Source organism: Lathamus discolor, chromosome W (genome assembly GCF_037157495.1).
Source record: "Lathamus discolor isolate bLatDis1 chromosome W, bLatDis1.hap1, whole genome shotgun sequence".
Lineage (NCBI taxonomy): Eukaryota > Metazoa > Chordata > Aves > Psittaciformes > Psittacidae > Lathamus > Lathamus discolor.
The window spans coordinates 32,341,647-32,358,298 of NC_088908.1; the positions used below are offsets into that span (position 1 = coordinate 32,341,647).

Genomic DNA, 16,652 nt, shown 5'->3' on the forward strand with positions numbered 1-16,652 from the left:
GGATGAGCAGGTGGCTGTGTGGTATTTAGTTACCAGCTCTGTTTAAACCACAACACCTTGTTCCATCCTGTTGGCTCTTCCCTCCTTTATGAATTTCTGAACCTAGTTTAGAATCTCCCCTATGGCCCTTAAGTGCCAGTAGACTTGCTCTTCTTTAAGTGAGGAATGCAAAAGTCATCATAACTAAATCAATGACAGAGGATGCATTACTTATTCATGGTATGCTGTAACAGCTCATAGTAATATCAGCATACATTTTTAATTAGTGATTCATATCCCACTTGTTTACTATAAACATGTCTACAGCTCTACTTACTGTTAATTCTCAGAGAAGTCAGTGACAGCACACAAAGTCATCTTGGTTTGGTACAGAAGAAAACCTATGGCAAACAACTCTTAAACAATTAAACTAGGCTAAATTAATATAAAACTCAGTTGGGGCTTAAGTGAAATGCCTCAAAATCATGTGACTTAGGACCATGACTTAACATGCCCCATAAAAGCCTTTATGCTAAAATATACAACCTATTTAGGTATTTAAATAAGTGTATATCAACACAAGAATTAAGATAAATCTAGCCACCCTCAAGTACAAAAGGCAACCCACCTCTGATAGTCTTCCCATCATATACTCCTTTCTCTGAGCGGTTGAAAAAGAACAAGAGAAATTAAATTTTAACTCTACCTGTCTCTAGACAAATACATGTTTACCTTTGCCTTGTACGGAGATAGACAAGACTGAATAGTGAAGAGTTTGTGGAAGGAATTAGAGTAGTTTTACATCAGGTGTTGTATCTGGGAAACAGTTAATACTAATTCAAATGTTAATCACAGAACATATTTTTGCCAGACAAATTGCTTTGGATCTATGTATATTGTATATCACCACTATAGGACTTCATACTCAAAATATAACTAGTAGCATTTTAATAAATTTCACTTTCCCACAGCTTATTGTAGAGTTCACCTACCAGAGATGTAGCCAAATGCAACATCTAGCTAAGGTCAATCATGTCTAAGCTATTACCTCTATGTTCTCACATTTACTCATAGCAGCATTTAGCTGGTACTATTTCAAAATGTAGTAGAGAGAATACATGCCATGAATGTATAGGATAAGCAAGTATCCTTCAAATAGCAGCTGCCTTATACAAGTACTTCAGTATGTTCTTTATTATTAAAAAAAAAGGTTAAAAATCTTCAAAAACTAAAGATCTAATGAATCCTAGAGTACACGTGCCCCCAAAATTCCAGCTCGCAACCTCTTGTCTCTGAATTATAAATTACAGAATTGTATCAACAGGATAATTTCTCTCCGAGTAACATTCAAAAACTCTACCAATGGTGCATTCTTTCCCACTGTCCTCCTAAAAGAATTAACGTGTGACTCTACACACATACACTGAATACTATTCCACATGATTTTCAAGAGCAAAATGAGTGGAACAATAAAGATATATTTCTAGAACAGTACCTCCAGTTATTGAGAACTATACTTTAGGAAAGATATTGGCAACTTACTTGTGGGAGGTTCTTTTCTTCATCATGCTTGCAGAGACTCCTGCATGACCTACAATATAAACGATGGAATTATTGAACAATGAAGTGTGTTTATACACAATGTCAAAAAAGTTATCTTAAAGAAAAGTTCTCTTTTTCAAGTAAAAATAATTAAACACTTCATGTTTTGATTGATCAATTAGCTCCTACAATGGAAGGAGGCTCAGAGGAGACAAGCAAGGACTATATACTCACAAAGCTAAGTGAAGAATTAGGGAATGACTGATGACAAACTGTTTCAAAAAACTGAAATTATCTCAACACAAAGGAGACAAAGGAGGTAGTCTTTGTTCTAGATAAATGGCTACAATAGTTGAGGGAAACAAATGGCCGTGCAACTGCCCTCAAGTTGGTAATAATAATAAGCAGCAGCAGCAAATACATATATTCCTGAGCTAGCAAGGCCAAAATGTGTGGGTGTATATGTGGCTCAGCCAAACTGAGTATAAAAACTCATTATAGAGCCAAAACTGAGTATAAAGACTCAGTATAGTGTATATAGTATAAAAAGTGTACAAGTAACAGAAAGAACTTTGAAAAGAGTAACTAACTTGAGCTGGTTTCAACCCACATATTCCTTTCCAATGACTTCAGATGCCCAGCATCACAATGGAGACCAATAATGAAATCACATTTGTATTGTGATTCAAATGTATATTGGAACTGCTATACTCTGCTAAATGTAACTTGTACTGTGATTTAAGTAAATTCCTGTATCATTCTGCTAAATCAAAGTCCCATGTAATGTCAAATAACTTCAAAAAAAACTGAAGTTGGTATTAAACATTAAACCTTCTGCATATGGAATATCTAAATGAACTCAGTGTTGGACACATGTATGTTATCACTAAAAAAGCCAGTCGTGTATCTGTAGAAACATGTTCAGAATTTTATCTGTGAATGTTTAAATTCACACCTAAAGAGAAATACTTAATTGAGGTTTCTCTACAGATCCAAACAAATTATTTAACATTATGTGCATGTTTCAAGCATAGCTTTGGCATATGTATTTTGAAAATTAATTTTCATAATAGCAATAGTGTCACACAAGAATCATAGAATCATAGAATAGTTAGGGTTGGAAAGGACCTCAAGATCATCTAGTTCCAATCCCCCTGCCATGGGCAGGGACACCTCACACTAAACCATCCCACACAAGGCCTCATCCAACCTGGCCTTGAACACTGCCAGGGATGGAGCACTCACAACCTCCCTGGGCAACCGATTCCAGTGTCTCACCACCCTAACAGGAAAGAATTTCCTCCTTATATCCAATCTAAACTTCCCCTGTTTAAGTTTTAACCTGTTACCCCTTGTCCTGTCACTACAGTCCCTGACGAAGAGTCCCTCCCCAGCATCCCTATAGGCCCCCTTCAGGTACTGGAAGGCTGCTATGAGGTCTCCAGGCAGCCTTCTCTTCTCCAGGCTGAGCAGCCCCAACTTCCTCAGCCTGAAAGTGCAATTAGCCTTAAAAGTTTTCATAAATATTTTAATTTTAGGATTTTTAGATTAAGAAATAAAGAGGATATATATCAAGTGACAGAAATGGCAGAATTAAAATAAGACTACATATATATTGCTTCCAACACTCATGCTTGTACTGAATCAATGAAAAGATGCATTTACAGTTTTAACAAGAGCTGGAATTTTAAGTTTTCAAAAATGAGGCCCTCTGAGAATAGCTACAGTAAAGATTCTATTTGCAATTTTTGACTATTAAAAGACCAAGTAAATAGAACTTCCCTTTGAACATGTTTATAAGAACTATCAGCTAGAAATTAAAATAAAAGATATCACAAAAAGTTTGAACAGAAATCCAAAAGATCTTGGGACTTGACTGCAACCACTAAACAAGCATTCTCACTATATCATTAACCACCCCTTAGTTAGATAAGGAAAAAAAGTTTAGAAACATACTTTAAAAAAAAAAACAAAAAAAAAACCAACAACCCCCCCCAACCAATTCCGTTATCACAAAGTAAAAAAACTTGAACACACAGATTTCATTATTTCCATTACTGGTTGATAAGACAAAGTAAGATTTAACTAAATCAACTCAAGTAGTTAAAACACTATAGAAAAAATACCCCCATGTTCAGCAGGGTGGTTCAGCACAAAACTTGTTCGCTGTCCTCTGCTCAGAGACTTTGTATCTTATACACTGCAACACATTTAGCCTTACAAAACCAAAGGAACTCTACAGGTACACAGAAGGAAGATCTATTAGTGAAGCCACAAAAACCACAAACGGGAAGCTATGAATGCTACTCAGAATGTTTGACCTGTTCAGTAACTGCTCACTTTAGACACCTCTTATTTTTTATAGGACTCAAGTTCTACAGCTAGCTAAAACATTCCATTATATACCTACCAAAGTATAGAGGTGATGACCAAACTGGGAACTCAAGCCAGACCAGTTTCATGATCAATGAGTCTACTGCATTACAAGTCACTACCATGAAGTACAGTGAAACAAGAACCTTAGCCCAGGCCCTCCAGCCGATAAACACTAAACCAGCAAATACTGGCTGTAAGTAAGGTATGAGATGCTGAAACTCTGAGATCAAGAGCAACAACTCTGAGAGCAAATAAATCAACACTGTGACAAGTGACTATTAATCCAAAACAATGAATGCTTACCACAAATAGCATTAGACACACTCTGCTCAGATCTGTCATTATCTCAACCCTTTGTGCCCCACTTTGGGCGCCACAAAGAACTGTCGTGGTTTAAGCCCAGCCGGCAACTCAGAACCACGCAGCCGCTTGCTCACTCCCCCCACTCCCAGAGGGATGGGGAGGAGAATCGAAAGAATGTAACTCCCACGGGTTGAGATAAGAACAGTCCAGTAACTAAGGTACAATACAAAACCACTACTACCACCACCAATAATAAGGGAAATAAGGGGAGAGAATAGAATTGCTCACCACCTGCCAAATGATACCCAGCCCGACCTGAGCAGCAATCTGGGTCTTCTGGGTCACTCCCCCCAGTTTATATACTGGGCATGATGTGCTGTGGTATGGAATACCCCTTTGGCTAGTTTGGGTCAGGCGTCCTTTCTCTGCTTCCTCCCAGCTTCCCCTCCTCTGGCAGAGCATGAGACTGAGTTTATCAGAGTAAACTTTACTTAGCAAGAACCAAAATCATCAGTGTTATCAGCGTTGCTCTCAGGTCAAAACCACAGCACTGCACTAGCTACTAAGAAGGAGAAAAATGACTGCTACTGCTGAACCCAGGACACTCACTTATGTCCAAAACTTCTCAGCTATCCAAATACAATCTCCATGCATGAAATGACATACACCAAACTAAGAAATATTTACAATACTAAACTAAGAGTTTGAGAGGAGACTACGCTTTTTTGCTGTCAAGTGAAAAAGAGCTTTACAGCTCCTGAATGATTTCAAGAACTTGCTTATGTACCTAGTTCTAAACAAAAACCAAATGAATACCACTCAGTTTATTGTGTTGGTAGCTTAAGGTAGTGCCCAGTTTAATACAAAGTTATGGCATTTGTATGAACAATACAGCCTACTTACAAGAAGAGATGATAACAAGGTACACAAAGATCCCAGGACAAGAAAGACATGGGCCTGTTGGAGTGGGTCCAGAGGAGGAGAACCACAAAAAAGATCAAAAGATTGGAACACCTCTTCCTATAAAGTGCAGCCTGGAGAAGAGAAGGCTTCAGGGAGACCTTACTGTGGTCTTTCAATATATAAAGTGGGCTTATATGAAAGATGGAAAAAGACTTTTTACCAGGGCCTGTAGTAATAGGACCAAAGAGGGGTAATGGTTTTAAAAGGAAAAAGGGTAGATTTAGACTGGATAGAAGGAAGAAATTATTTATGAGAGTGGTGAGACACTGGAACAGGTTGCCTAGAGAAGTAGTGGATTCCCTGTCACTGGAACTGTTCAAGGTGAGGTTGGATGGGGCTTTGAGTAACCTAATGTAGGCAAACATGTCCCTGGCAACAGTAAGGGGTGGGGGGTGTGGAAACAGATGATCTTTAAAGGTCCCATCCAACCCCAACCATTCTAGGATTTTAACAAAATCATACTAATACTGACTACAAGCCTATTTGGCCATAATACACATGTATTCCGTACTGTCTGAATACATTAATGCCTTGAGGAAGCGCAAACTCCTTCAAAGTACATCTCGGCTTAAACTGTGCTGCACTTCACATCCTCTGAAACTGTAAAATAAGTTCACTGAACTGTAAATATTTCTCTCCCATAGCAACTATAAATAGGGAGATGGAACAACATGAAATCCTTATGTTTAACATCCTGTAGTTTTATCCTTACAGAGTAAGGCCCAAAGCAAAATTACTCAATGAATCTGCTTGTCTGAATCTATCTTTTTTCAGGCAAACTACCTCAGCAAAGTAGTTTTTACAATGTAAACGGAAAAAAAATCCCACCAAACAACACACAAAAACCAAACACTCCCCCCCCCCCAAAAAAAAACCAACAAAACAACCCAAAAAACCAAACAACGCAAGAACAGCGCAAACTACTTGCATGCTCCAAGTTCTATAGCATCCAAATGATTGGAATTGTATTTAAACTTTAAAGACGTGAAGGGATTGGTGATTAATATGTCACCTGTACTACTTTCTCACTCTGGAAAGTATATTTTCATTACTACTAAAACAATATACCAACGAGCCTTGAAATCATTAGTGAAGATTTTGACATCAAGACAAGTCCGGTGATAAAGCATCATAAACAAAGTGCTCACACAGTTCAAGCACATGTAACAAAGCATGCTAAACATTCAAAACAAAAAATCTCCCTGGTTCATGCCCTTTTAAGTCACAAGAAAACTAACTATACAATCAACTAGGTTGGAAAAGACCTTTAAGATCATCAAGTCCAACCATAGCACCAGGACTGCCAAGTCCACCACTAAACCAGGTAACTAAGGGCCTCACCAACACTTCCAGGGACAGTGATTCAACCACTTCCCTGGGAAGCCTGTTCCAAAGCATAATCACCCTTTTGGTGAAGAAATTGTTCCTAATATCCAATCTTAACCTCCCTGGTGCAGCTTGACACCATTACCTCTTGTCCTATCACTTGTTACTTGGGAGAGATCAGCCACCTCCTTGCTCCATCCTCCTATCAGATAGTTGTAGGGAGCAATAATGTCCCCCTGAGCCTTTTCTTCAGGCTAAGCAAACCCAGTTCCCTCAGCTGTTCTGTCAGGGTCCGACTGGAGAAAACCCCAGTGTCAGACCCTGTTTCGTTCATGATCCCAAGAGGGAAATTAAGAATCAAACAAGGTCAAGTACCATAATCGATTAGTAAGTCTATTACAAAATGACAATTATAGTAAAAAAGGGAAATTATTGTAATAAAGGGGATAGTGATAGGACAGATTGGAAAAAAGGTGGAAATGAAGCAAGGATTTGGAGTGCAGAGAGAGAGAGTCACCACCATGGACCCAACAGTGTTCCGAGGGTCCGTTGTCATCATCATCAGTGGTGGGAGTTCTTCAGGGTTCATAGTTGGTATTGGAGCAGAGTGCCCCCCAAGAGTCCGTAGTAGTCACTGGAGGTGGGTGTCCTTGTGGAGGTGTCCTTCTGGAGTCGTCCCCTTGAAAGTTCCCCATGGAGGTGTCCTGATGGAGTTGCCCTCATGGCGATGCCTCATGGAGGGTGTCCCTCAGGGTCCGTAGTAGTCATCGGTAGAGCGTGTCCTCACGGAGATGTTCTCCTGGAGTCATCCTCATGGCAATGGCTCCCTGGTGATGTGCCTCTTGGTGACTACCTTTTCCCCCTTTTATAATGAGTTGGGGGGAGTACCTCTGCTCTTCATGTCACTTATTGCATGTTCCTGGTGGACCAGTTTCCCTGGTCTTGCAGCCAGCAATTCAACTGCACCTGTCTGCAGCAATTCTTGGGATAATGGGTAGCAATTCCTCACACCAATCCTCCAGGTAATGGATGGAAGAGTCTTAGCTCTTTCCCACTCATCCCTCAGGCAATGGATGGTGGAGTCCCAGTTCAATTCCTCACACCCTTTTCCCAGGCGATGGATATTGGAGTCTTAACTCCTCCCACCCATCTCTGAGACAAAAGATAGGTGGGTTTCCATTTCAGCTTTTCAGACTAATCTTTGAGACAATGGACAGTAGAGTCTGATTTCAGAGCAGTCTCTCACAAATTCCTCATAAGACTTGTGCTCCAGGCCCTTCACCAGCTTCCTTGCCCTTCTCTGGACCTGCTCCAGCAACTCAATGTCTCTTTTGTAGTGAGGGGCCCAGAACTGAACACAGTATTTGAGGTGCAGCCTCTCCAGTGTCAAGTACAGGGGGATTATAACTATCCTAGTCCTGCTGGCTATGCTCTTTCTAGTATAGGCCAGGATGCTGTTGGCCTTCTTGGCTGCCTCGGCACAAGCTGGCTCATGTTCAGCGGCCGTCAATCAGCACCCCTAGGTCCTTTCCTGCCGAGCAGCTTTCTAGTCACTCTTCCCCAAGCCTGGGATATTTCATGGGGTTGTTGTGGCCCAAATGCAGGACCCAGCACTTTGCCTTACTGAACCTTATACCACTGGCCACAGCCCAACATAATGATACTAAACAATGTCCCTAATACCGAGACCTGAAGGACACCACTAGTGAGCAGTCACCAAGGAGATGTGATACCATTTACACTACTCTTTGGGCTTGGCCATCCATCCAGTTTTTAATCAGTAAAGAATACACCTATCCAGGCCATGAGAAGCCAGTTTCTCCAGAAGAACACTGTGGGACACAGTGTCAAACGCTTTACTAAAGTCCAAATAGACAACATCCACAGCCTCTCCCTCATCAACCAGATGGGTCACCTCGTAATAGAAGAACATCAGGTTTGGCCAATCAGGACCTGCCCTTCATGAATCTATGCTGTCTGGGCCTGATCCCACGGTTGTCCCACACGTGCTTTATGATCTCATTTAGGCTCAATTGCTCCATGACCTTCCCTGGCACTGAGGTCAGGCTGACAGGCCTGTAGTTACCAGGATCCACCTTCCTGCTGTTTCTGCAGAGAGGCATCACATTGCCCAACCTCCAGTCCTCTAGGACCTGATCACTAGACCAGAACTGCTGATAGATGACAGAGAGTGGCTTGGCAAGCTCCTCCACCAGCTCCTTCAACACACATAAAATGGTTAAGTTTGGAAAGCACCTCAAGATCATCTAGTTCCAACCCCCCTGCCATGGGTATGGATACCTCACACCAGACCATGTTGCCCAAGGCTCAGTCCAACCTGGATGGAGCCAGGGATGGAGCATTTCTCACTTATTTGGGCAACCTGTTCCAGTGCCTCACCAACCCTCACAGTAAATAACTTCTTCCTTATATCGAACCTGAACTTCCCCTGTGTACTATTCACTACAGTCCCTGATGAAGAGTCCCTCTCCAGCATCCTTGCAGGCCCCCTTCAAATATTTGAAGGCTTCTATGAGGTCTCCACGCAGCCTTCTCTTCTAAAGGCTGAACAGCCCCAACTTTCTCAGCCTGTCTTCATACGGGAGGTGCTCCAGACCCCTGATCATCCTCGTGGCCCTCTGGACTTGCTCCAACAGCTCTATGTCCTTCTTATGTTAAGGACACCAGAACTGTACATAGTACTCCAAGGGGGGTATCACAAGAGCAGAGTAGAAGAGTAGAAGAGCAGAATCACTCCCTTAAACTTGCTGGTCATGCTCCTTTTGATGCAGCCCAGGATACAGTTGGGCTTTCTGGGCTGCAAGCACACACTGCTGGCTCGTGTTCAGTTTCTTAACAACCATAAGGCCTTCTCCACAGGGCTGCTTTGAATCACTTCTGCTCCCAACCTGTAGCTGTGGCTGGGATTGCCCTGACCCAGCTATAGGATCTTGCACTTCACTTTACTGAACTTCATGAGGTTGGCATTGGCTCATGTCACAAGTGTGTCAAGGTCCCTCTGGAAGGCATCCCTTCTCTCCAGCATATCAACTGAACCACACAGCTTGGTGTCATTGGCAAACTTGCTGAGGGTGCACTCAATCCCACTGCCCATGTTCCTAAAAAAGATGTTGAACAGGATCTGTCCCAACATCAACCCCTGTGGGACACCACTCTTTACCAGTCTCCACATGGACACTGAGCCATTGATCACAACTCTCTGTGTGTGGCCATCCAGACAATTCTTTACCCACCAAGTGGTCCATCCATCAAATTTATGTCTCTCCAGCATAGAGACATGGAAGTTGTGCAGAATAGTGTTAAAAGCTTTGCCCCTGTTGATCAGTTCTGTAGCCCCATCATAGAAGGTCACCAAATTGGTCAGGCAGGATTTCCCCTTAGTGAAGCCATATTGACTGCCACCAACCCCCTCGTTGTTTTTCATGTGCTTTAGCATGCCTTCCAGGAAAATCTGTTCCATGATCCTGCAAGGCACAGAGGTGAGACTGACTGGTCTGTAGATTCCTAGGTCTTCCATTTTCCCCTTCTTGAAAATGGGGGTTATATTACCCTTTTTCCAGTCATTGAAAACTTTACCTTACTGCCATGATTTTTCAAATATGATGGACAGTGGCTTAGGAATATCATCCACCACCTCCCTCAGGACCCATGGACGGATTTCATCAGGTCCCATAGACTTTTGCACATTCAGGCTCCTAAGATGATCTTGAACCTGATCCTCTCCTACTGAAGAATGGTGTTAATTGAAGAATTGGGTGGATTGAAGAATGGGGTTGAGTGAAGAACAGGGTTGTAAATAAGTAACTTCAAGGACATTAGGTTGTCCTCGGTTCAGCAGTAGCAGTCATTTTTCTCTTTCTTAGTAACTGGTGCAGTGCTGTGTTTTTGACTTTCAGCCTGGGAACAACGCTGATAACACTGATGTTTTTTGTTGTAATGTTTAATCTGACCAAGACTTTCGGAGTCTCATGCTCTGACAGGGAGGAGGGGAAGCCAGGAGAAAGCAGAGACAGGACACCTGACCCAAACTAACCAAAGGGGTATTCCATACCCCAGCACATCATGCCCAGTATATAAACTGGGGGTAGTTACCCGGAAGGGTTAGATCACTGCTCGGGTCAGGCTGGGTATCGGTTGGCGGGTGATGAGTGATTGTATTCTCTTCCCTTGTTTTTTCCCTTATCATTATTATTATTGGTGGTAGTAGTGGTGGTTTTGTGTTATACCTTAGTTACTGGACTGGTCTTATCTCAACCCATGGGAGTTACATTCTTTCAATTCTCCTCCCCATCCCTCTGGGAGCACGGGGTAGAGTGAGAGAGCGGCTGCATAGTTCTGAGTTACCAGTTGGACCTAAACCATTACATAGGCTTTGTTAGCAACTATAGAGAAAAGGAAATTACTAAGATAAGATTTGCCAGAACCACCTGGTGGTTACTGCTATGACAATGATCCTAAAACAAAGTGACGAAGAAATAACCACCATGAGTCCCAAAGCTCACTACCACATTTTAGTGCGCATGCAGGAGGCATGATGCATGATGTAATGATGTAATGTATGTAACCTAATGAACATGTATGTTTAAGGACAATATAATCACAGCCTGGTTGATGCTTTGACGAGATGCTAGGAGAGGTGATCCCCCGTGTCTCCTGGCGCCGCAATAAAGATTTCCTGCTTGTCAATCTTTGTTGGTGAGTTCCTGGAGATTTCTCTGAATCATTACAGTGGGCCTAAGGTGTTCATTCTCCCAGTCCCTGCATTTGTCTTCCAAGGCTTGATCAGTGTGGCTAGAGCAACTCCTGGTGAAGACTTAGGCAAAGAAGTCATTGAGAACCTCAATGTTCTCCAAATCCAGGGTAGCCAGTACTCCCATTTCCATCTGGAAAGGGCCCACATTATCCTTTGTCTTTTGTTGTCAAAATACCTATACAAGCTCTTTCTGTTATCCCTGACATCCCTGGTCAGACTTAATTCTAACTGGACCTTAGCTTTCCTGACCTGATCTCTAGCTTCCCAAACAATGCCCCTGTATTTCCCCCAGGCTGCCTGTCTTCTCTTCCACCTTCTATAAGCTTCCTTTTTTACCTTCTGAGTTTTCTCAGCAGCTACTTATCCATCCATGGAGGCCACCTGGCCTTCCTGCCCCATTGCCTTTTTACCCCATTTCCTTCTTGTTGGGACACAACACTACTGAGCTTGCAGCAGGTGATCCCTGAATATCAGGGAGCAGTCTTGGGGCCTCCTGCCCTCCAGGGCTTTATCCCATGGAACCTTACTGAGCAGGTTCCTGAAGAGGTGAAAGTCTGCACTGTTGAAGTCCAGGGCAGGGAGCTTACTGCATGCCCTTCTCACTGCCTGAGGATCTCGAACTCCATGGGTGGAACCCATCTGGCCCCATAGACTTGTATATGTCTACGCAGAGCAGGAGGTCACTTCCTGAATTATGGGGACTTAAATCGGCTCCCCATCTCCGTCATCCAACTTAAGGAACTGAGTACCGTGAGGATGGCTGGTGTGACTATTAAAGACTGAGGCAAAGGCAGCATTAAGTACCTCAGTCTTTTCCTCATCTTTAGTCACTAGGTATCCCCTAGTATCCAGTAGAGGATGGAGGTTCTCCTTGGCCCTCCTTTTATTGCTAAAATACTTGAAAAAGTACTTTTTATTATCTTTTGTGGCAGTGTCATAGAATCATAGAATAGTTAGGGTTGGAAAGGACCTCAAGATCATCTAGTTCCAACCCCCCTGCCATAGGCAGGGACACCTCACACTAAACCATGCCACCCAAGGCTTCGTCCAACCTGGCCTTGAACACTGCCAGGGATGGAGCACTCACAACCTCCTTGTGCAACCTATTCCAGTGCCTCACCACCCTAACAGGAAAGAATTTCTTCCTTATATCCAACCTAAACTTCCCCTGTTTAAGTTTGAACCCATTACCCCTTGTCCTGTCACTATAGTCCCTGATGAAGAGTCCTTCCCCAGCATCCCTATAGGCCCCCTTCAGGTACTAGAAGGCTGCTATGAGGTCTCCACACAGCCTTCTCTTCGCCAGGCTGAACAGCCCCAACTTCCTCAGCCTATCTTCATACGGGAGGTATTCCAGTCCCCTGATCATCCTCGTGGCCCTCCTCTGGACTTGTTCCAAGAGTTCCATGTCCTTTTTATTTTGAGGACACCAGAACTGCACACAATACTCCAGGTGAGGTCTCACAAGAGCAGAGTAGAGGGGCAGGATCACCTCCTTCAACCTGCTGGTCACGCTCCTTTTGATGCAGCCCAGGATACGGTTGGCTTTCTGGGCTGCGAGCGCACACTGCTGGCTCATGTTCATTTTCTCATTGACCAACACCCCCAAGTCCTTCTCTGCAGGGCCGCTCTGAATCTCATCTTTGCCTAACCTGTAGTTGTGCTTGGGATTGCTCTGACCCAGGTGTAGGACCTTGCACTTGTCATGGTTAAACTTCATAAGGCTGGCACTCCAGATTTAGTTCTATCTGTGCCTTAGCCTTTCTAATTTTCTCCCTGTATAACCTAACCTTGTTCTCCTCCTTGGTCTACAGCCCCTTCCACAGGTGATATTTTTATTTTTTTTTTTCCTGATTTCAAGCAAAATCTCTGTTCAGTCAGGTGGTCTTTTCCCCACTGGTTCGATTTTCAGCACATGGGAACTGTCTGCTCCAGCACTTTGAATGTTTAATTCCTGAAGAGTGTCCAGCCTTCCTGGACCCCTTTGTCCTTCAGTAATGCTTCCCAAGGGATTTTCCCAACCAGCATCCTAAACAGGCCAAAGTCAGCCCTGTGGAAGTCTAAAGTTGCAGTTTAGCTGACCTTCTTCCTGACTTCCCCAAAGATTGAAAATTCAATCATTTCGTGATTGCTTTGCCGAAGACAGCCTCCAGCCATCACATCACCCACCAGTCCTTCTGTTTGTGAACAGCCAATCTAGCCAGGCATCTCCCCCAGCTGGCTCACTCACCAGCTGGGTCAGGAAGTTATCTTCCACATGGTCTAAGAACCTGTGGATTGTTTCCTCTCTGCTGTATTGTACTTCCAGCAGATATCTGGTAGGTTGAAGTCCCCAAGAATAAGCGCTAGGGATCATGAAACGATGATCATAGTAAGAGAACATTCAGGCAGCATTTCCCCTTTTGCTCCCATGTTCTCTGACAAGAAGTTGCAAAAACCTCACTTATATACTGTTTCAAAGAAAAGAAAGAGGTGATTATTCTAAAATTAACAAATCCAGGGGTACATTCTTGTGAAGTAAAGGTCTCCAGACAATCATTTATATGCTAATAAGGCCAAGTACCCATGCTTGGGAGGAATGGACTCCTTAAAGTAGCTTTTTAACTGCCAAATTAACACTATGGAGAGATTTGCTCATAGTGAAGCCTCTAAGGGGAGGCACATCCAGTCTTGTCTTAGCTCAGAAGCAGGGTCTGGAAACAATCAGAGACTGGTAACTTTGAGATGAAAGCAATTTTCCTTTTGTTAGGATAAACTTCTTAGCCAGACCTCTCAAATTTTAAATATTAATAACTTTCCACCACACGAATATGATGCCTGGGTAAAATGGCAGTAGCATACTAGAGCTGTCTCAAAACGGTTTTCCTCCCATTCCTCCCAAAAAGCATCTAAACTAAAGCAATGTTTTTAAATAATAGCCAAGATAATTAAAGACAGTAAATTATCAAGCAAATGCAGTTTTTTTACACCTCAGGAAACTAATTTTACACTTGGAGACTATACTCTAAACAGTGTTCTTACCCTCAGAATTGCATCAATAAATCGCACATATTCCTATCTGTATAACAGAAGCATGTGAAAGACTACTTCCCAGATAGGTGCTTACACTAGAGTCCAGATATAGCACAGATGCAGTATAGACTACAGTATTTTTTTCAGTTGGAAGGGACCTACGATGATTATCTAGTCCAACTGCCTGACCTACTTCAGGGCTGATCAAGTCAAAGCATGTTATTAAGGGCATTGTCCAAAGGCCTCTTAAACACTGTCAGGCTTGGAGCATTGATCACTTCACTAGGAAGCCTGTTTCCGTGTTTGACCAACCTCTTGGTAAAGAAATACGCCCTAATGTCCAGCCTAAACCTCCCCTGGTGCAGCTTTGAACTATTCTCACGTTATGTCAATGGATACCTGGGAGAAGAGATCGGCACTTCCCTCTCCAGTTCCCCTCCTCAGGAAGCTGGAGTAGAGAACAATGAGATCAACCCCTCAGCCTCCTTCTCTCCAAACGTGACACGCTCAAAGTCCTTAGCTGCTCCTCATAGGATATCCCTTCCAGCCCTTTCACCAGCCTTGTTGCTCTCCCCTGGACACATCCAAGGACTTTAACATCCTTCTTAAATTGTGGAACCCAGAACTGCACACAGTATTGAAGGTGAAGCCCCACAAACAGCTGAATACAGAAGGATAATCGCCTCTTTTGATGAGCTGGTTATAGTGTGTTTGATGCATCCCAGGATGTGGACTGCCCTCTTTGCTTGCCAGGGCACACTGCTGACTCCTACTGAGCATTCCCTCAGTCAGTATCCCCAGATGGCTTTTGTCAGGGCTGCTCTCCAGCCACTCATCTCCAAATTTATACTTGTGCCTGGCATTACTCCATCCCAGGTGCAGAATCTGGCATTTGGACTCCAACTGAATGTTCCAATATATGTTCAAACATTACTAATTAGACAATAAATTAGACACACACCATGTAAGCATCATATCGGTGATAAAAACATGGCAAACCACCATTGAAAACACAAAGGAATAGAATAGAATCATAGAATAGTTAGGGTTGGAAAGGACCTCAAGATCATCTAGTTCCAACCCCCCTGCCATGGGCAGGGACACCTCACACTAAACCATGCCACCCAAGGCTTCATCCAACCTGGCCTTGAACACTGCCAGGGATGGAGCATTCACAACCTCCCTGGGCAACCTATTCCAGTGTCTCACCACCCTAACAGGAAAGAATTTCCTCCTTATATCCAATTTAAACTTCCCCTGTTTAAGTTTTAACCCATTACCCCTTGTCCTGTCACAACAGTCCCTGACGAAGAGTCCCTCCCCAGCATCCCTATAGGCCCCCTTCAGATACTGGAAGGCTGCTATTAGGTCCCCACGCAGCCTTCTCTTCTCCAGGCTGAACAGCCCCAACTTCCTCAGCCTGTCTTCATACGGGAGGTGCTCCAGTCCCCTGATCATCCTCGTGGCCCTCCTCTGGATTTGTTCCAGCAGTTCCATGTCCTTTTTATGTTGAGGACACCAGAACTGCACACAATACTCCAGGTGAGGTCTCACAAGAGCAGAGTAGAGGGGCAGGATCACCTCCTTCGACCTGCTGGTCACGCTCCTTTTGATGCAGCCCAGGATAAGGTTGGCTTTCTGGGCTGTGAGCGCACACTGCTGGCTCATGTTCATTTTCTCATCGACCAGCACCCCCAAGTCCTTCTCTGCAGGGCTGCTCTGAATCTCTTCTTTGCCCAATCTGTAGCTGTGCCTGGGATTGCTCCGACCCAGGAGTAGGACCTTGCACTTGTCATGGCTAAACTTCATAAGGCTGGTATCAGCCCACCTCACAAGCATTTCAAGGTCCCTCTGGATGGCATTCCTTCCCTCCAGCGTATCAACCGAACCACACAGCTTGGTGTCATCGGCAAACTTGCTGAGGGCTCACTCAATCCCAATGTCCATGTCAGCCACGAGGATGTTAAACAAGACTGGTCCCAACACCGATCCCTGAGGGACAACACTCATTACTGGTCTCCAGCCAGACATCGAGCCATTGACCACAACTCTTTGTGTGCGGCCATCCAGCCAGTTCTTTATCCATCGAGTGGTCCATCCATCAAATTGACATCTCTCCAATTTAGAGACAAGGATGTCGTGTGGGACAGAGTCAAACACTTTGCACAAGTCCAGGTAGATGACATCAACTGCTTTACCCTTGTCCATCAGTTCTGTAGCCCCATCATAGAAGGCCACCAAATTGATCAGGCAGGATTTCTCCTTAGTGAAGCCATGCTGGCTGTCACCAAGCACCTTGTTGTTTTTCATGTGCCTTAGCATGCCTTGAGTGGGTATATCACATCCCCTACCATTCACCAGCCTCTGGGAAAACAGA

The 16,652-nt window shown here is 43.7% G+C and overlaps 1 protein-coding gene across 4 annotated transcripts in view; it reads right to left on the reverse strand.

Annotated features, from left to right (window-relative positions):
- Nucleotides 1-16,652, reverse strand: part of LOC136004327 (spindlin-Z-like) — a 123,556-nt gene that overhangs the window by 34,708 nt on the left and 72,196 nt on the right. For all 4 annotated transcript variants that reach the window (XM_065660749.1, XM_065660746.1, XM_065660747.1 and 1 more), the window contains one exon: nucleotides 1,522-1,570. In XM_065660749.1, the coding sequence (XP_065516821.1) occupies nucleotides 1,522-1,547 (26 nt within the window). In that variant the 5' untranslated portion in view covers nucleotides 1,548-1,570. The remainder of the gene's footprint in view (nucleotides 1-1,521; nucleotides 1,571-16,652) is intronic.